A 22,123-nucleotide genomic window follows, 5' to 3' on the forward strand; every position below is an offset into this window, starting at 1 on the left:
TATTAATGCCTGAGACTGATTCCATCTGCCAAATTGCTTTCGTTATCTCGTTATTTAACAACTTCGGACACTTCCCTATTGCTGCAAATAGTTCTTCTATGGACACACTTGCCACATTTTGACACAATTTACACATTTGTCAATATTTAGATTGCTTACATCACTCGCACACAGGGTCCACTACTGGTACTTAGTGAAAAGTAATTCAATCACCATTTGTCACATGTCTAAGTTGTGTCAAAGTGTGTGGACAATTGTGTGACCCTAAATTTTTTGTGCTTCGGGGGAGGGGTATAACAGCTTTGAATTCCTCCCATACCATCAGCAGCGAAAATTATATGCTATACCCGGCATATATGCCGGGTGTCTCACACAGAGGCGGGCCCCACAGTGTGTGGGACCCGCCACTGTGTGAGTGACCCGGCATGTATGCCGGGTACACCATATACCTGCTCCCATCAGCAGAGCTTCCCTGATTGTCAGACACAGCCATAATTGTACTTGCGGCCAACAAACTGCAACAACCAGTTATCCTCTTCTGGCCTTCTCTATCCTTGCTGACAAAGCTTGTACCCTCTCAAGTTTCAACTGACCTTGCAGTCCTCCAGCAGAATGGAGTTGCCAGCCAAGACTGAGTAATCAAAGATTTACTGTACATCAGAACATTGATTGCAGTAATAACAGCACCCTCCATGGCAACTTTACTTTATATTTCCAAATGGACATCTAAATTTTCTTCATTTGGTTCAGTTTTGACAATTTAGAGCAAAGAGCATGTTCTCATTAAAACTTGGATTAGCAGCTGGCTTGTGATTTTGGCCTGGGTGGATATCATGAGAAATTATTTTGGGGTTTAGGTGGTCATACCACTATCATGATCTGAGTCTTCAGCTGGTTTTGGGGTGGATATGTTTAGGTCCCACGTATATCAACGAATGAATGGCAAAAGATAGTGTAATGCAACCATTTTGTTTAATGACGCGACTAATGTTTATATAAAATAACGTAACAAGATGTTAAAAAGGATAATATTCTTCTTCTTTTTTTTATATACTATTTTGCTCTATGAATCAGAAATCTCAACTTGAAAATTCAAAATAAATGAAGATTGTACTTCTGTATAAGTATAGAGAACTTGATAATGATACACGAGCTTAAACACTGGAAAGCCATACCAATGGCTGCAACAAAGTTCACAATATTATCAAGAACTCTGGTTCCAGAAATCTTTCCAATAATCATTGTCCCATTGTTGCAAGGCTCATCAATGCCTTGTGCAGTAACCATTGTGAAGCTTACTCAGCAAGGCAAGTCTGGATGGTTTATACAACTACCGAGGAGGGATCGGCAAGTTGATCCAGGACACCTACTAACCCATGATGTTTTACCTTGGCTTTCATCCATCACCTGGACAAACAAGTAGGTTTACACATTAGAATCTGCTTCCCACCTAAATCTCACAGTTAGTATAGCATTTGCAGTTTTGGTACTAAAAATGAATACAAATAACCAAAGCTCGATAAAAACAATTGAAATAAATAATATAAAACCAAAGCCATGAACTTTTTGTTGACCTTTTAAAATTTTGACACATTAGCTTAGCAAGTCTCATAAGTTTTGGCTTTGGGAGGAAAAAATTTTATGTTATAGCAGAGTTCTTTTTCTTAGACTTTAAATCCTACACGAAGCAAAAGCCTCTAAACAACCCATTAACAAATGCCCTATAGGCACCCATTAACTGGACCCTTAACTAAAAGCAAAGGGGCGCCACTAATGTACACAGGGTGTATGCAACAGGTACACTAAAATTCAACACACAAAGTACAACGATCAAGCAAGTAGGGCAAAGTAGCAAAAGTAAACTCCCCCAGGTTTATGGATTTGGGTTAGATCAGTATTGGTAGGGCTTGAGGATATCTTTATTTATTTATTTGATAAATAACAAAATTTACTGATGAAAATAGACCAAGTACATAGGGGGCATACTATGGGTATAAGAAATAATGATGTAAAAATAGCCTAAGTACCTAGTGGGTATGTTATGGATACAATAAAAAAAACCCCTGAAGGTACAAAAATAAATTAAATCTAGTAGTGAAAACAAGAAAAAAGAACCCAATGCTAACATCGAATCAAACAAATATTTGAAAAATAACAGCTTAAGATCAAGACCTCTAGCATTTTGTTCCTCCCAAATACACCACATCAAACAATGAGGTATGGCTTCCAAATAATTATATTTTGATATCAACCAAACTGACCTTGCGAAGAAGTTAGCAAAGCAATAACACTCTTTGGTATAACCCATTGAACTCCAAACAAAACAAACACCATAGCCCACAACTAAGTAGCTAGATCAGTATGGATATCAACAGGGTGAGCTCACAGTGGTTGACATGTGGTTCTAGGTTTTGGGTTCATTGGTTGGCTTTGATGCGTGGGTGTGGGTTTGTTGTTGGTTGACGGTGGGTCCAAATTCCAGTATGATGTGGGGTAGTGGGCTTCACAAGTTGCTGGGAGGTAGAAATGGATGCTTTGGTGACAATGATGAATAATTCCTACAACAGATTCCAGTTGACTAGGCTATCATTTCATTAGGTGAGTATTTCATTGTTGTTGGGTACAAGATTGTAGGTTGGGATATGAAATGTGGGTGTTCGGATTGAAGTGGCTGTTAGGGTTTTGTTGGAAAACCAGATCGGGGTTTGGTTTGATACCAATTCTATGTAGCAACAATAACAGAATTTGCATAAGAAAATAAAATAAAACAAGCAACAGGGCTTAAACCCTAAGCTTCACCACCTAAAGCTGTTTGAATCACCACCAAGCTAGAGAAAATATCACTCAATTTTTCATTCATCAAATTCAACATGATGTCAACATTATGAGAGCCTGATTTTAATGGGCAACTAGGGTCACATCAAAAGGGAAAAAAAAAATAATGCCCATTATTATAGCGTAAATAAATCCCAGAAATACTTAAATCAAAATAAAATCACATCATTCAAATCAGACAAAAAAATTCTGGTGTCTGTACTTGCAGGGGCACGGGGAGGGGGGTGGAGGATAAAAGTAAAGTCAAATACTAGACTGTATTCGCTCAATTATGCAACAGTGTAAAACTCAGAGACAAGAACACGATTGCAGGGAGGTCCACAGTTCAAAAAAAGGAGGAAGACATCAAACAAAGGGTTAACTACAGAGACCAAGGAAGGGGAATTACTTCAAGAAATCCGTACTTCTATTGCATTCCTTCCAGATGGTCCACAATAAGCAGAAAGAGTGCCTGTTTGGCTCGGATTATTTATTCAACTTTTTTAATTTGAAAAAGCTATAACTTTCTTTGATAAGTAATAAGATAAATTGATACCAAAAAGGAAGGAAGCACCCTAGTACACAGGGAGTGAACAAGGGAACAACAAATCAGATAAAAAAATTGCAAGAATCTAGGAAATCAATAAAAGAAGGAAATGATTGGCTTTGCAAAGCAAACAACCAATCTAACAAAGTTCTAAAAAAGAGAAGCTTGAGGTCCAAAATAGATCTCTCAAAATCTTCAAAACAACGACTATTTCTCTCCCTATAACTAGGAAAAGTAAAGTCAAATACTAGATTGTCTTCGCTCAATTATGCAACAGTGTAAAACTCAGAGACAAGAACATGATCGCAGGGAGGTCCACAGTTCAAAAAAAGGAGGAAGACATCAAACAAAGGGTTAACTACAGAGACCAAGGAAGGGGAATTACTTCAAGAAATCAATACCTTTTTTATAGGTAAGTAACATTTTTATTAAAAGAAGGTACAACCAAGTACACAGGTTGTGTACTCAAAAGGCAACATATATCAACTAAGAACACAATAATCTAGGAACTCAAATAAATTATAAAAAGAATGACCACTTAATGCCATCCAATCATACAAGGTACATAAGAAGATCATCTTAAGATCCGTCATGGTGCATTCAACTCCTTCGAACATACTTCTATTGCATTCTTTCCAGATGGTCCACAATAAGCAGAAAGAGTGCCTGTTTGGCTCGGATTATTTATTCAACTTTTTTAATTTGAAAAAGCTAGGAAAAAGTGACATTTAAAATAGTTGTATATTGAAAAAAGTGCGGTTTCAAAATGGGATGCAAATGGGCACAAAATAGCATTCCAAATATCTCCATTCCGATGTATAGCAAAAGTGCCCTCAAACAAGCTGACATATCAATTACCCTCCTAAGCATGACCCATTGTACCCCAAATAAACGTAATACTAGAGACCATAAATTTCTCACAGTATCACGAAAAGTAAAGAAACAATACTAAAGTCCTAATAAAGAAACATCACTGTAGGATTTCAGCCTAAAATTGATCAACACTCCAAAACATAATTCATCTGACATGAATCAAATTATCAAACCCTATACCAGCCCAGAATATAACATATATATATATATATATATATATGTGAGTGTGTGTGTGTGTGTGTGTGTGTGTGGGAAACAGCTAAACATACGCCTCCAGGTCTCCTACAAGTACTGTACCACTTAAGGAAACCACTATTTTACGTCAAATTTCATATACTTCCTTTATGTTTTTAAGAATATTTCTTCCTTCTTTCTTGTTATGCTTACTGCTTTTTGGAATCTTCTCCTTTACTACATGTCTTACATATAAAAGATAGCTGCCTGACTTTGGATGTGCCCAGTCCTGGAGCTGATCATTTCAAATTACTGTCTAAAAACACATAACTCATCAGTCCACTGGTTGTTAATCGTGTGTTTTTCTTGTCCATATCCCTTCATTCCTTTATTAACCATTTTTTAAGCATGAATGTCTTCACATCCTAAGGAAGGGTTTGTTTGGTTGGGGAGATGGAAAAATGGGAGGATAGAAAAGATTTAGTTTTTCCTCATATGTGTTTGGTTGAAGGGATGGAAAAGACCCCTTCCAAAGGGATGTTTATCAGCCCATGGAGAGAAATGAAGTCAAAATAATCATACATAGACCAAGTATAACTTACAGCTGCTAACCTCTCTTATGGAAAACGGATTACATTAAAGTCACCTCCAAGACACCATGGCAAATTCCACCAACTGGTAAGTCCTACTAGTTTGTTCAACATTATATGACGCTTCCTGTTCAAATTTGGACGGTGAATACTTGTGAAAGCCCACTCAAACTGATCTGAAAGCCCACTCAAACTGATCGCTAGCATTTTTAAATTTGCAAGAGATTGCGAAATGTCCCACCGCTTCCTCCACCTTTTCCACAACCCTTCGATCCCACATAAGCAAAATACCACTAAAAGCACCTTTAGAACCCAAGTAAAACCAATCTATATAAGGACAACTCCAGATGCTATGAACAATTCCTCTTGTAATCCACTCCAATTTTGTCTCCTGCAAACAAACAATATCAGCCCTCCATGTACACAATAGCAACTTCAGATTCATTGAGAAACAAGCAAAGCCCTATCCCTACTATTACCACTATGCCTTGCTGATACTGAACCATAATTGAGCTGAATAGACCCCTCAGCTCCCTTATCCCTTTTACTCTTTAACTCTTCATTTTTCATTAATTCTTTTCCTTAGTAGCCCTCTAGTATAATTTAGCTTCAACAACCAACAAAAAATTAGTTGCCTGCTCTTTCAAACCCTTCAGAAATGTCCCCAAAAAGTCATCAAACTTGTTGAATCTACTTTGGAACCACTCTGAGTAATGTTCTTGACCGATTGAACTTTCCACACCGTCTTACTGCCCTTCACAGTAGTTATCCATGCCAACCAAAGGCATAGAGAAAGCCAGTGGTTCAACTGATAGAGGCAACAAACACCTCTCATTTGACTGAGCAACATCCTCTGAACAAGTAGCTGAAACCCAATCCTCCACAATGTCATCCTCTTCTCCCCAAACAGTTTTCCTCTCCATAGAATCGGGACTGACACCCTCCTCCCATCATGTGATTCAAGGACCCACTGCTCAGAATTCTCCCATTTCTTCATTATGTTGCCAGTATGCTCCTGAAGGATCATTCGCAAGTCATGTTGCAAGCCTTTGTCGTAATCGAATGTAGGTTCCGTCCGATTACAGGTTGCAAGTCATGTTGCAAGCCTTCGTCGCAATCAAATGCGGGTTCCAACCCTTTAGTTACAGGTCTCTACGAACATATCGGAACAAATAGATTTAGCCACCGCAATCATCTCAGTGCAAATCGGCTCAAAATGGGTTTGGCTCAGTTCATAAACTGCAACATTGGAGCTAGGAAGCATCAAAGGACCTATCTTGGTGCATGCCGAAACAGAAGGGTGGGACGACTTCTGTTGGGAGGACTTGTGAAGGGAAAGAGTTTGGGGTTGGGTTACGTGAGAAGAATTAATGGGCTGCGATGATTTAGGCCACCACACAGAAATGGGTTTAGGGTTAGGAGTTGGTTTCTTTATATGGTTAAAAGATTTGGCAAGCCATCTTCAGTTCCACTAGAAAACAATACCATTTATAACGGACAAAATTTTTGCCCCAATTTGTGCATTCACCATCCCAGAATTTCTCTTGCATAAATCGTAGTGTTGACCGCTCAAGTATGAATTTTTTTAATTTTGAAAATTTGGAATTAATTTCTTTCCTTTATTACCTCCACCACCTTTGCTCTACCACTCCTCCACCGCTGCCAACATCAGTGTATTGGAATCACTATGTCAGCACGTCTCTGCTAGTCTCAAAACAGTCTGTTTGATCCTAGATAAATTCTGGGAGGGCAGTTTGGCAGCAAGTGTCTCTGGAGCAATAGCCTTCTGCAGATTAAATCCAAATCCTCTCCAACCACTACCCAATTTTCGTCCAGTACCACAATGAAACCTTTCTGATGACCATGCAAAAGTTCTGAGATCATTAGAAAAGAGCCATGTTCATTGGAACCCAATTGCAGAATGAAGTTAGAGTGTCATCAGTAAATAGAAGAAGAGACACCGCCAAGGATCTTCCCTCTTAATTACCCACACCAAAGCCTGACATGTGACCATCATGGACAACTTTATCCATCATTCTTTCAAGGGCTTCCGAAACCAAGACAAACAGCAAAGGAAACAATGGGTCACCTTGTCTCAACCTCCTAGAACTCTCAAAAAACCCACAAGGAGAGCCATTAATCAGAATAGAGAAGCGAACTATAGATATACAAAAGAAAATCCACAGCCTCCATTTAGCAAAGAACTCATCCTGTTCTAGTGACTGCATAAGAAATCCCCATTTTATATGATCGAAAGCCTTCCCAACATCTAGTTTGCAAAGTAGCCCTGGCAAACTAGTTTTCAACTTACTATTAGGGCATTCATTAGCAATAAGTACAGGGTCAAGAATCTGTCTGTTCCTCACAAAAGCATTCTATGAAGCTAAAACTATACCTTCCATGACCATGCAAAGTCTGGTGGGTAAGACCTTAGCAATGATTTTATAAACCCCACAAGAAGGCTAATGGGAAAAAAATCATTGACTTCAATTGCTGCATTCTTTTTAGGGACGAGAGTGATGAATGTTGCATTCAAACTTTTCTCAAACTGACCTTTAGAAAAAAAATGACGAAACACAGCCATAAGACCAGGTTCAAGAATCCCCCAACAAGCTTGGAAGAAAGCCATTGGAAACCCATCTAGTCTAGGTGATTTATCACCATTAAAATTTAATATGACATCAAAAATTTCTGCCTCCTCAAATGGTCTATCTAGCCAGTCTGTATTATCGCCGGATATCATTGGAAATACCAAGATATCTGGAAATGATCGATCAACTTGCTGCTCAAAGTATAAATTCTTGAAGAATGGGGTAATACAATCAGCAATCATACCTTGATCAAAAGACAAGCTGCAATCAACCATAAGACTCTCAACACCGTTATTTCTTCTATTGGAATTAGACATTCTAAGAAAAAAACTGGTGTTGGTGTCCCCCTCCCTCAAGTGCAGCACTCTAGACTTTTGCCTCCAACTAATCACTTCTAAAAGAGTGAGCTTTTCAATATCGGTACGGAGATTAATTTGTTCTAACTTTTCCTCAACCGTTAAAGGATGAGTCTCCTATCTAACATCCAAATCATTCAATTTGTTCCAAAGTTGCTATTTCTTAAAAGTGACATTGCCAAACTCCGATTCGTTCCACTTTTTTAGATCCAACTTCAAAGCTTCCAACTTCTTAGCTAGGATAAGGAGTTCCTTGGAACAAATAAGATGCCCATCAAGCCTGCACTTTATCAACAAAATTCTCCACCCTCAACCACATGTTTTCAAAATGAAAAGGAGTTCTACCTCTCTGATGACTCCCCCTTCCATCAGAATTGGGAAGTGGTAACTAAGGGGTAGAAATGTTACTGGAACGGCGGCAGCAAAATCAGAAGAGTTTTCTCTCCAAATTGGAGAGAAAGCATTTTGGTGGGCCAGGGGAGAAAATACTTGGGCCCCAGCCCCACCAAAAGCTCTCCAATTTTTCTCCCAAACCAAACAACCCCAAAAACCCTTTTCTCTCCTCCATTTTCTATCCTCCCTATTTTCACCCCAACCAAATGGACCCCAAAGGTCTGCTAGTAAGACTCATACCATGTTGCATTTCTCTTTTCCACAAATGTCGAGTCCATCGCATTACAAAATTCAGGCTGGTGTGCCACTTTAAATTTCACCTATAAGTGAGCACTGAGTACTTTGTTCCCAAAAACATGACACCCATAGCTTTAGAAATGGCATCAAATTATGGAGGAGCGTTGGAAACATACTTCAAAATTATACTGCACCCATTTTGGATGGGACAATTAGTGTGAAAAGAAACATATTGAGCAGCTTATAATCCAAGACAATACACGTGGTAAAGCAACAGAGAATATCACAAAAGAAGGCTATAATACACCATATGTTTGCTTTCTTCACTTGGACAATGTTCTTGGGTAAGAATTTATCAATGCAGATTCATTGGAAAAGGAATATTTTGACCATTGATTGGTGTTTTATGTGTAAGAATGGCAGAAAATCAGTTGAAAATTGTGTTCAATGTTCAATGGCAAGATGCATTTGGTCTTTTGTGTTTGCATTATTTGGAGTTTCTTGGGTTATGCCAAAGATCATGATTTAGATGCTTTGATGTTGGCAAGGGACCGTCCACATAGAAGCACTAAGATATGGAAGGAAGGTGGTTTGGTTGTGTTATGTGAGTAAGTTGGCGAGAGCATAATAGAAAAACATTTGATGGCGTCGACTGTCAAACATCCAAATCATGTTATCAAACAATCTATGATGAATGAGTTATGCTTGGATGATTGCCATCGGAAGTATTCCTTCTTTTCCTTTTTCAGATTTCCTAGACTATTTGAACTTGAGATTGTAATTCTTAAGGAGTAGTTTGGTACAAATGTTGTGAATTCAAACTGCAACCTATTTCTTTAATAAAATTATTTAACTTTAGGAAAAAGAAAAAAAAAAACCAAAAAAATCCATGGAAGCCTAAAATAATCACGTAAAACAAAAAACAAAACATGCATATTTGATAAGCAATTCATATTCTTCACAAAGTATTCACAGAAAAAGCAATTATGAAACCAGCTACCTTTCCCTACATGTATCGGTACCTTGGGAAAAAAAAAAGAGTTGATGCACTTAAAACTACATGACAAATAAACTAGAAAAGTGACAGATAAAAATTCTGACATCTTAGTCATGTATTATCAGATGTATATGCATATTTTATTTCAATAAAGAACCAGGATTTAAATCCTCACCTTTGTGGCATCTTTTCAACTTCTTTCTCTTAATGTTACATTCTTTGTCCCCACCATTCATTACCGTGGTATAATCTCGTAGAGGGTGATACTTCATTGAAACCAGTTCTTCTTTTGCTGTATCAAGCCTTCGTTTTTCATCTTTCTGCCCGCAAAACATACAAAAAAAATCACAAACAATGAACCATGTAATGCTAACATGATAGCACCTACTACTTAGTGAGAGAAAGACATATACATGAGCTTTTTCAAACCCCAAAATCTGTTGCTTGCAAAGCCTAAGTTCCATCTCAAGGGCATGAATCCGAGATTCCACAGGCACAACACATTGCCCAACTATTTCTTTTTGTCGACCTCGGATTACCTCTGGCTGCCACACATTCAAAGCTACCGAAGCTTGTCTTCAATCCCAAGATCACATCACCCACAAGTCCAAAACCATAACGTATTAGAACTGAAGAAAAAAAAAATGAAAAAGGTTCCGTTTTTTTAATACAAATAGCTCTTAGAGATGAATCATTATGACCATTAAACCTTATAAAAATTCCAGCTATGTTTTCTTTTTCACTTTAAAAGCAAGATTATTGAAATTATACATAATAACATAAATGCAAATTAAAATGAAAGGGTAAAACTCCAATACCCTTTTTTCCTCTATTTTACTCTGTTTTCTCATTTACTCCATAGTCCTTTGATTTTGTTGACAAATGCCCTAAGGCACGAGTAAACTTGTATTTAATACTCTATTAAATTATGTTTCTTTACCTTTTCCACATAAATAAAAAGGAAAAAAAAAAAACACAAAAACCCTCGAGCGGTGTTCTATAAAACCCGAAACCCCTATGAAGTTTTGAGTGTGACACTTAACCTAGTACTAGCAGTATTATTTTATGCGCAAGTCATTAAACATCCATGATAATAAACAACGTGAGCTGCTTATAATGACATGTAAGGACCCGTGCCCATATCTAAGGTTGCAGCTTACTTTATTATCACATAAAACAGTTCTAAGTGCTACACAATTAACGATTTACACTTTCAACATAAAACAGGTCTAGTGTTACAGTCAACACCTTAAGGGGGTTCAGTGTTTAACAAGAGAACCACAAGGAAGTTTTGTGTATTTTTCCCAACAAAACAAAACCAAACTATACACAAACACTAAGATGGTGAAACAATTATTATTATTATTATTATTATTATTATTATTATTATTTTTTAATGACATGGAACCTCACCAAGGTAGGGCCCTTTTGACCCACCCTTGACCTTGAGAAGTAAACCACAGATACACAACCCACCCGCTAGAACCGTGTAGGTTACATTTGGGATTAGAGTTTAAAGTCAAGTTATCTTACTATTTAGCTTATTTTTGCTACTATTCATAAGTCTCAATGCACTTTTTGGTACTATTCATAGGCCCACCATACTATGTCAGGTAGTTTTTACCTTTATCTACGGTACTTTTAGCAAAAAAATTTCAGTTTTAACTAAATAAGTTGTTCCCAAACGGACCCATAATGGAACTCCTCCTAGTGGCAGTGGGGATGACTCCCAAGTCCCAAGCCTACAACTACTACTACTACTACTAGTCTGCACCTTGATGAGTTATGTGTACACTGAAACATTGTAAAGTACTTTTTGGGGGCATAAATACAACTGATAATTGAATGTATAATAGTATTAATAGTAATATTGGTTGTATAATAAACCCAAACATTTAATTCTTGTAGTAATCACTCACGTAGTAATCTAGAATAGTCCAAGTTAGTTAGTTAGATAGATTGCAAGAATTGGAGGTAAGTTGTAAGTGAATTAATTTAGGCATAGGATGCAATAAATTAATTTATTTTTAAAATTAATTGAAATCCATAGGCATAGCATTAGCAAATTATTTCATGATTGAATAAAGAAATTGCAAAGGACTAGGTTGAAGAAGCTGATTACATGAGGAGTCGTAAATGCGATAATTCAGAAACAGTTGTCTTCAATTTATGGTTCTCATCTGCCAACCGAGTCTCGATCTCTCCAATTTTTCTAGAATGCTCCACAATTTGACTCTCCTTTCTAAGCACAATCCTCCTATTCGCCGCTAACTTCTTCTCTCTATCTCTCTCAAACCTTAAAAAAGAAAAACACCATCAAGTCAAATACAAATACAAACACACACACACACACACACACACACACACACACACACAAAACGACCCCGTTTCGTTAACGAAATACCTTTCTCTGTAAAGGGTTTTGGTGCTAGACTTGGTGGTCGATGATGATGATGATGAAGAAGAGGACGGAAAGTCAGAGGAGAGAAGGTGAGACCAGAGCGAGTTTTCATTGGAGAGTCGGTGGAGGCGTCGACAAGAAATGGAGATAGAGCAGAGGTCCTTGTACCTAAAACCGCTGGTTTTGATACCGATTTCTAGGATTCGTCTCCACAGTTCATCTGGTAGGAATGAGTTTGAATTCGACATTTTTGTGAATTCCCAAGACAGATAGCAAGGAGAGACACAGACAGATTATAGGAGCAATTTTGTTTCTAGACGCCGCAATAGACTTCTTGTTTGTTTTTTTTTTTTTTTTTTTTTCCAAAGGAAAATGATATTGATAATTATAAAAATAAGGTTGTGAAAAATAAAAAGAGGTAATGCTAATGCTAACTTCATATCTTAAGACGTGGGTAATTCTAGCATACTCCCTTTTTTTTTTTTTGGGTATAGTACTCACTAGTAGTCAACTTGCTATACCAGATTACCAAAATATCACATTTAATGGTACTAATGCTAATTACATTTAAAATATTTCAAAACTAACTAATTTGTCCAAAAAAAAAAAAAAAAAAAACTAACCAATTTGGTCTCACTAGATCCTTAAGACAGTTGGAAAAAAAAATTGACTAACGGCCTGACAATATTTAGAGACAAAGTTGGCTCTTTTTTTTTTCTTTTTTTTTTTTTTTTTGAGAAACAAACAATCACATGCACAAGAAAGAAAGAAAAGGGTTCTAACACAAAGGCATACTACAACTTCACTCAAGACTAAAAACCCAAATTAATCAGTTTTGAAATATCTTAAAACTAGTTGGTATTAACCCAAACCTATGTTAATGAAATTTACCAAGAAAAAAAAAATTTGGAGAATAGCCTATAAGTGAAAACACAATTTAAGCACTGAAAACAAGAACTCACTTCAAATTTGTAGTGATGTGGCACAAGCTAATTGGCTACTGTCCACTAAGAAATCATATTTTCAAAACATGATTTTAGACTTTTCAATTAACTTTAAAAACAAATTTCCAAAACATGCTTTTAATGCAAAATAATTTATGCAAATACCTTACGTGGAAGTGAATTAGAAAATGTTGATTTTTTTAATTACCATGTGGTAGCTTACGTGGAAGTCCATGTGGCATAAAAATAATATTTTAATTTGGCCGTTAGTTATGTCAGTATTTTTCATCCATCACTTAATAGTAAAAATCATTTTGACACAATGCTAAAAAGTTAGAAATTAAATTGACATATTTAAAAGGTTAAGGACCAAATTGACAAATAGCTTAAAGGTTACGGATCAAATAGGAAAAAATGGGTAAATACCCTTAATTTTAAAACTATGTAACAAAATATCCCTCTTTCCAAATTATTTAGCAAAATACACTGTTTTTGGAACTCGATTTTAACAAAATCAAGTCATAAGTAGAACTCAACATTAGCAATGTTGAGTTTTATGCATATTTTGGGAGATTCTAGCATTTTTTCTCTTATTTTTTAAAAAATTTAGCAATATGTTCCTATTTTGAAACTATTTAAGTCCATACCCCTATTTTGAAACTCGATTGGTTTAAATCGAGTTATGCCAAATGAAACCTTAAAACAAAAAAATTGGAACTCGAGCTCCATGAACTCGAGTTCCAAATTTTTTTTTTTTTTTTTTCAAGTTTGATCGCCCCATACTTGATTTTTTACAAATCGAGTTTCAAAGCAAGAACATGGATCTAAATAGTTTCAAAATAGGGACATATTACTAAAAAAAAATTAAAAATAAGGGCAAAATGCTAGAATTCCTTTATATTTTGTCACTTAAATTTTTTTGAAAATTTAAGTGAAACTTAACATTACTAATGTCAAGTTTTACTTAAAAATACATATTAAACTCGATTTTGATGATATCAAATTTTACACATAATTCAATATTATTAAAATCAAGTTCCAAAACAAGGGCATTTTGCTAAATAATTTGAAAATATGGGTATTTTGTTACATAATTTTAAAATTAATTGTATTTATCCATTTTGCCCGACCAAATATCTAATTTACCCTTTTTTTTTTAATGGACCATTTTAAAAAATGCTATAAATACCCTGACACCTCTTAAACTTTAGAATAGTGGTCATTACAACTCTTGAACTTTCATTTTAACCAGTTTACTCCCTAAACTTCACACGTGTCAAATTGGTACTCGAGTTGGCTTTCCATTAAAATACTAACAAACTACTCACGTGAGATACATGTGAATTTAAATAATTCTTAAATTTGTAAGGAGGAAAAACCTATAGGAGATAAAGGCTCAAACAGTGGCAGCGGGAAGGAGGGATGTTGATCGAACGATGGCAAAGGGACTAGGTTGTTGCAGCAAGGGAGAGGAGAGAAAAACCTATTCAAATAAGAGAAAGAGATTCTTGATTCGTTTTCTCTCTCTAAATCTTGCACTCTCTCTTGGTTTCCTCTCACAAACCCAAACTCTCTTCCTCTCCTCAATGTGCACAAATCGGTGATTTGGTAGGCATGGATGCATGATATGTAAGGTCGAGGTGAAAGAGCTCGTGAATTGGAGATAAGGGTTGGGATTATGGTAGCTCATGCAATGTTTGGAAGCACTTTTGTGTGAAGGTCTTTTTGAATGTTTGTGTGCAAGTGTATGAATTTGCTTGCGTCTCTTTGGGTTGATATATATAGTGGATGTTGTGGTTATTGTGTTGTACTAAAAATTTTGGGGTTGATATATGTTGATTTAGGTGTGTGTTAGTGTTATGCTTACGGGTTCTGTTGCCTGGGTTTGTGATTAAGTGGGTATATTTTTTTTGCCTATTGTCTGAACAACTTGTCGAGATCATCAAGAATATTCCTCCCTCCGCTGCAATTCGATCTATCTCTTCTAAAGGTTTTTCTCTCCTGTAAATTTTGAGAATTATTTAGATTCACATGTATCTCATATGAGTAGTCTGTTAAATTGTATTTTGATATAAATTCAAACTCTCAGTTCCAAATTTTTTAAGAATTAATTCAAACTAAAAAATACAAGATAGAGAGTATATGTGATGTGGGAACTCAAAAAACACAACACCAAAAGGTATCAACCCAAAGTAGAGGTGCTAAAACATAAAAATTATCAATCAAAAGTAGAGTTGCAAGAAAGAATAAATAAGAGAGAGAGAGAGAGAGAGAGAGAGAGAACAATCACTTCTTTTGGGAGAGAGTGTTAGAAAAATAGAAAATTTATATATAAGAAGAACAGTAGAAGAATACTCAAAAGAAAAATATATAATTGCAAATACCAAATTATTTAAATCATGCTACGCAATAGAATAACATTTTATCATTATATGCTATATAATGTAGTAAGATAACATATAATAATCAAAGAAAAGAAAAAGGCTAACAAGTTAAAATAAAACCAATCTAAAATAGAGTTCAACACAAAAATTTATCAACCTAAAATAGAATTGCGATAAGAATATTAAAAATGAAAAAAAAAAAAAAAAAACCACTGGCATTATTTTTGTAATATAAAATATTCACAAAGAAACCACACTGCTTTCATTATTATTGTAAAACATTAATCTTCTTTTCTTCCAATAAACCTTAAACTCACATGCCACAATTAAAACATTAAGGGCTCATTTTTTAACGTTGTTTGTATATTTTAGAAATACGTGTGGGTGAAAAAATATATATAAAAATACGTGTAATATGTTGTTTGAGCACAAAAAATTATTGTTTAAACTCACCAACCAAACAGCTCCTAATCTTCTTGAATTACATGTTCAGATATCACTCTCTAGTCTCTACCAACCTCGATCGCTTAATATTTTTTGTAATTTCTACGAATAACAAAATGCTAAAGCACTTCCTGAAAAAGTATACTGCGTGGTATATTCCTGTTTGATGCACGCCCCTCAATATTTTAAGACATCATTCTCTTTGTGGATCTTTCTTTTCCCCTCTTACAAATTCTTGACCCGATTCCCAAAACTATTTTTCTTGACCTTATCTATAACATTCACACAATTAGAGAGAGACATGTAAATCAAGGCTAAATTAGAAAATCAAAATTTTTTTTTTTTAATAGAGATTTAACTTATTGAATCAGTTTTTAATATAGGTGAAGATTAAACCTCATATTTTTGATTTAATCATCAAAAACTTTTTCAGTTGAATTAACTGAAACCCACTAGAAAATAAAGATTCCGAGAAATCTCCATTCCACCTTTAATGAAGGCAATCATGAGAATAATTATTGTCTCAGATGGTTTACTCACAAGCTACTCTCCTAACTCACGGTGTTGAAGTTCTACCTTTTCAGGGATTCTATACTTTGCCCTAAAGGTGACCATGCCCTCAGAAGTGTCAACTTACTTAGCAAACCTACCCATGTATTCCTATCAAGTAAAAATAAGAAGAGAAGAAAGAAAAAGAGTTTCTTTTATAACAAGGGGTGAGAGGCCAAAGGCACTTACAAGCACTGAAAGAAGATCTCCTTGGACGGCTGCTTTAAAAGAAAATTGTAGAGAGTATATAAATGGGAAAAATTACTCCTACTCCCCCTTAATACAAGGATGAGAAATGAGCGGTAAATTTCCCGCTCATTAATCCCAAGAAATTTAAGTCGTTGGATCTCCATCGTACCGTCAAACGTGGGGGAACAAACAGCCGTCTGATGCAATAACTGCAGCGATGTGGATATCGAAGCATCAAGAGTGTTCACAAGACAAGTGAAACGATGTTCCCACATGGGAATATTTTTAGCACGTAATAGCACTACTACTAAAACCTCACTCTCAGATTATCTCCTAAGAGCAAGGTTTTAGGGGGCTATTGTGGGGAGTTTGAGGACCAAGGAGTCCCAGTCGAGGATTAATTCGCCAAATCCAAGCTAAGATGGTTAACCAAACTCCGAGGATTGCGCCTACTAGAGGAGAGGAAGAGAATTAGGACAACTAATATCCCTTAGAGGCCCAAGCATAGGAGAAGAAACAGCGACTAGAGCAAGGTTGGTTGGAGGAAGTTTTTTGAAAGAGATACCTCTCACCTTCGCATTCAATACCCTGCACCAACTTCATTAGCTGTAGTAATGTGGAAATGCCCCGTGAACAGTAACTTCACAGCTAGCAACTCCTTCTACCACCTTTAGAAGGGTCTTGATAAAACAAGTAGCTTAAGAAATGCCATGAAACGTATAAGTAAAGGGTAGGAATGCAAGAGAAGGGACTATTAAAGGAAGGGAACCCCCTAGAAAAATGGGATGAACAATTTCTAAGTAAAAGGAAACTAGCAAGAAGAATTGAGGATTACTTTGTAAGGAACTTGAACTAAACTTATATACAAGAAATTGATCCTCGGACTTGCCTGAGGAGGATATTATCCTCAATTACAATTCTAATTGCACTTATTTGCTACTTTAGATATTTCGGTCTTAGACTTGGACTTATTTTTGTATTGCACTCTAATTAGTGACCCACTCTCTTAAAAATTCTATTGTTTATGCTTGATTTGAGAGACAATGCACCACTGTTCAAGGTGGGCTTTGGCCATTATTTTCTGAATTCCCTACACTTGTAAACGTAACAATTATTATTATTATTATTAATTGTTTCAATTGGTAAATTATACATTTTATTTTTTTGTCCCAGTTGGTAAACCCAATATCCCACGGAGGGAAGGATTTCCATTTGAGCTAGAGCTCATCCACACATTTTATTTTCTTTTCTCTTCTTTTTTATTTTTATTTTTTAATCTTAGTATCATCATCAAATAAAACATCCATTATAAAATGCCATAAAATATGCGATATCAATTTTTATGCACGAAAACTATTGACAAATTTATATAATTTATGAGCAAACTTTAATCATGTATTGAGACTTTTAATGGATGGGAATTTAAGAAAAGACAGTTAGCTCTCAAATACTTATATGGTAATAGCAGAGAAAATAATTTAACCAGAAATAGAACTTCAGCCTAACTCCTAAAGCCTTAGACCAATCAATTTTGAGATTAACTCAATGGATCACACATTTGATCCATCATGGTATGAGATTATTTTTACATTTAATCCAACTCTGGCAACCACAAGGAGGATGCCAAATTTAGTTGAGACCAATTATACGCAGCAGAGATGCCACCTGTGAAACTTGGCAAGCAGAAGTTTCTTCTTCCTTTCCTTTTTTCTTTTTCAATAGCAGTTTGCAAGATACAAATCCAGCATAAATGTTATGTTATTCAAAGTCATGCACCAAGTGATGACCATTACAACACATCAAAACTCTGGAAAAATGTTTACATAAATAAGTAGACATTTTTCTTCTTGGATCATGGTTAAAGTCGTACCCAATTGAGAACTCATAGTCATTGATAACAGATAATCATCAACACCAACGATTAGCTACACATAAAAATTTAAAGAGTAAACACTAGACTAGTGCACATGTACCAATACCAACCCTAGAAATTCTTTCTAGGGTAATATGAGAATATAAGTATCTATTAGTACTTATAATTTGTAAATATATTTAGTTTATTTAATCTAAAACAAACAGGAATTACTGGATCTCTATATGCATGGATCTGCAAAGGCACACATGAAGGTCATAAAGGTCATAACATCAATATCTGAACACTACAAAAAGGATAGCAATATATGTGACAACTACTAAATGACTAATCTTTTATCTGCTCTACTTGAAAATGGATAGGGCTCTTAAACATGAATATGTGGTTTATCAAATAAGGTCATGACCTCCCATGTGTTAGCAAAATTAAATGTGGCATTCAATACAATTGAAGAATTGTAAAGCACATTTACGCACAACCAATTATTAACTGGAAGATATTGCTACAATGTAAATTTACTCAGAAGTGAGAAGTCCAGGTACATTCTGCATAATGGTTTCATTAGAACTTGTGATAGTTAGCAATGCATCTTCCATACTTTGCTATTTAAGTCTGGCACTCCTGCTATCTTTCTATTAGATCATATTTTGTTTAATTTTTGTCACAAGAAGAAATAAAATCTCAACAGTTAATTACAAGAGGAAAATAGGCTTTTGAAGCATAGAAACTGGAATATAGAGTTCCTGATGTGCTCACTGCTCATTGAATCTTCCCCATCCCCCCAAATATATAAGTATAATGTTATCAGTAGCCTAACTTCATGGTGCCATTTATGCCATAGGTATCCTACCCTACTTAGGCGAAGGAAGAAGTATTTTAGACACCACTCCTCCCTTTTCTAACGTGAGAGGTCATTTAGAATACATCAAAAAATATATATATCAGTTCTATATGCCAGCTTCACTTCCTACATATCTCAGTTACAACAAAAGTTTAATAAGAAAGACATCCACCAAACATTGCAGTATGACAAAATGTTATAGATTTTATAGAAGTAAGACCCTTGAAGCCAGCCAACTTACATTTCAATTCATTACCAAATGGTCTAAAAAGTTGCTTCACTATTACTAATCACAAAGGAGAGAAAAATTTAGGGGGTAATACCTTTCACCTTGAATTCAAATCTCATGCGTAGCAAGACATATCAGTGTTTCTCTAACATTTAATTGGTCTCTTGAAAATGGACAATCAAAACATCATCAAATTTGTTGCTGTCCCGACCACGAAAGGCTCCATTAATAACCGAGTCAAGAAGTAAAAAACAACACCCAATGCAATCGAAATAGGCAAGGCAGGCAGAGCTCGATGGCACACTGATAACAAAATAAGAGTGCAGCCGAGTCCCGAAATAATTGCAAGGTAACAAGCATACACTGTCATAAGATCATACATTGCAGCTCTGCCTACAAGAACACTATAGAAAACAAAGTCTCCAAGGCCAAGTTTAATACCTCTATCACTATCACTACCACTACCACTACCACGCACTTCCACATTATCCCTCCTCATCTGCTGCTCTCTCTCATTCCCTAATCCCATCATCTCAACAAGGGGAGACATCTCCTCATCAACAACAATCTCAGGCTCCCGATTCTGCACTCGATCAGAACACACAACTACAGTCGAATGTTCCGAGGAATCACTGCTAAACGAATGCCGTTCCCGTGAATGACTCACCAATGGGGAACTCTCCCCTTCATTAGTAGTCCGGCTTTCGCTGTTGTTAACCGCCTGCAGCTCAACCGAGCCAGAATCCGAAACCCCACCAACCAAAAGCCCCAAATTAGACCCCCGGCTCCTCGACGCAATCGGTCTAGCCTCGTAAACCAACGCCGGCAATTCATCATCCCGACTTGACGCCAATTCGACCAAAAGCTTCAAAGGTCCACCGGGGGCCAACACTGCCACCAAATCATACACAGCCAATGCTACCAACAAAGCCCAAGTAGTCCATTCAGGCAATTTCGTAAACCAAGTGGCAACAATTATTCCCAAAGAAACCATATACGCTTGTCTCAAGATTATGGGTATCCCACCTGAGAAAACTGACAACACACCTATAACCGTAAAGTTGAAGAGCAGCAAGAAACAAGTGATGGAATCGACCGGTATCGAGAAATGTTGAATGATCGAGAGAAATATCGAGCCACCCATTGTGGCCAAAACAAAGAAAGCAGAGAAGCGCATGTAGTTTTTCAAGAAATTGGTGAAGTTATAGTAGTAGAGGACGACCAAGAGGAAAGTGACGATGGCGATGAGGATGACGAAGACCAAGGCGTTCAGGAGAGATCCCTCGAGCTTTTGGGTAGCGGAGTCAGATGGGCTCTCAAGGTAGACGAGATTGGCTGCTGTGCGAATAGGAACGGAGGGAGAAGAAGAAAAGGGGTTGGAAGGAGAGAGGGAATAGACCAAGAGGACTACCAAAAACATGCAGATTGAGACTGGGGACATCACTCCGATGATCTCGACGCCGATCGATTCAAGAATGCTTGACTCCATTTCGTTGGGGAATTTCGTCGAACAGGCCGTGGGGTGTGTGACTTTTGAGAGGGTGTCGACGGCTAAGGCATTAAGGCTGGCTAGCTAGCTAGCTCGGTCTGGAGTACTTTTAATTTTATACGTTTCTTTCGCGTCATGCGTCCAACGGTGGTTCCTCCTATAAAGCCCATAATATGCCTGTATAACTCAAGCCTCAAAGGAAGCCGAAAAATTCACTACTCTAAACTTTGCTCACTTGTTACCCTATTAGAAAATAGAAAGCCATAAGGCACATCACATTGAACCAATGTAAATAAAAGGATGTGAAATGCTGGATTGATATCTCCTTATGTATAAAACGCTTAAAGATTTAGGGAGGAAAGAGTTCGAGCTGTGGGATTAGCAGCATGTTGTAATTATTTCTCAAAAAAAAAAATGTAATATAGAAGGATAAGCTATTGTTTTTGCCCCCTAAACTTTAAAAAATTCATCTTCATCCTTAAATTAGTTTTTAAAAAAATATACTTTCTTTCGTTTCTCCCGCTCCAATTGATTTTAATGCAATATGTCTAACATAATGCCTTTTTTTTTAGAGATAATTATAACATACTGCTAATCCCGCAACTCGAATCCATTTCCCCTAAACCTACAACCTTTGAAACTCTCACAATTTTTCACGTCAACATAATATTTAAATAAAATTATTATTTTTAGTTCAAACTTAACCAGGAGTAAAACTTTATCTCTCTAATAAGTCCAACTTAAACTCAAACTCATCATTATCATTTTTTTTCAAAATAAAATCACAATTTTCTACATCAGCACAATATTTAAATAAAATAATCATTTTATTTAAATAAAATTATTATTTTTAGTTCAAACTTAACCAGGAGTGAAACTCTATCTCTCTAATAAGTCCAACTTAAACTCAAACTTATCATTATCATTTTTTTTTAAATAAAATTATTTTTGTTTAATCAAAACTTAATTAATAAGGAGTGAAACTCTATCTATCTAACAAGTCTAACTTAAACTTAAACTCAAACGTTGATAATCTATATAAAAACAAAAATTATGATAAGACTCAAAAAAAAAAAAAAAAGACTAACGTTGAAAAAAAAAGAAAAAGACTCACGTTGATTATTGTGGGTTTGGTTTTTAGATTGAAATTTCTACTAATTTTTTTTTATTGTACATGGCAAATAAAGCATCTCTATTTTTTTGGAGAA

The 22,123-nt window shown here is 36.0% G+C and overlaps 2 protein-coding genes across 2 annotated transcripts; both read right to left on the reverse strand.

Moving 5' to 3' along the window:
- Positions 1-990: 990 nt before the first annotated feature.
- On the reverse strand, positions 991-12,315 carry LOC142611350 (F-box protein SKIP24). The gene is made up of 5 exons (XM_075783459.1): positions 11,977-12,315; positions 11,695-11,868; positions 9,986-10,148; positions 9,748-9,892; positions 991-1,407 (listed from the first exon to the last, which is right to left on the reverse strand). The coding sequence occupies exons 1-5, from the start codon at positions 12,219-12,221 to the stop codon at positions 1,397-1,399; spliced, it is 738 nt and encodes a 245-aa protein (XP_075639574.1). The 5' UTR covers positions 12,222-12,315; the 3' UTR covers positions 991-1,396.
- Positions 12,316-19,383: 7,068 nt separating this feature from the next.
- LOC142608634 (presenilin-like protein At1g08700) lies at positions 19,384-21,081 on the reverse strand. The gene has a single exon (XM_075780333.1). It carries the CDS (start codon positions 20,913-20,915, stop codon positions 19,605-19,607), a length of 1,311 nt encoding a protein of 436 aa, XP_075636448.1. The 5' UTR covers positions 20,916-21,081; the 3' UTR covers positions 19,384-19,604.
- Between the last annotated feature and the right edge of the window lie 1,042 nt (positions 21,082-22,123).

Source organism: Castanea sativa, chromosome 9, assembly GCF_040712315.1.
Source record: "Castanea sativa cultivar Marrone di Chiusa Pesio chromosome 9, ASM4071231v1".
Classification (NCBI taxonomy): Eukaryota; Viridiplantae; Streptophyta; class Magnoliopsida; order Fagales; family Fagaceae; genus Castanea; species Castanea sativa.

Excerpts from the sequence above, each read along its gene's own strand:
- LOC142611350 (XM_075783459.1), bottom strand. The coding sequence starts at position 12,221 with ATGTCGAATTCAAACTCATTCCTACCAGATGAACTGTGGAGACGAATC. Across the intron at positions 11,869-11,976 it reads AAAACCCTTTACAGAGAAAG|GTTTGAGAGAGATAGAGAGA; the intron begins GTATTTCGTTAA and ends TTCTTTTTTAAG. Across the intron at positions 10,149-11,694 it reads TCGCATTTACGACTCCTCAT|ACAAGCTTCGGTAGCTTTGA; the intron begins GTAATCAGCTTC and ends TTGGGATTGAAG.
- LOC142608634 (XM_075780333.1), bottom strand. The coding sequence starts at position 20,915 with ATGGAGTCAAGCATTCTTGAATCGATCGGCGTCGAGATCATCGGAGTG.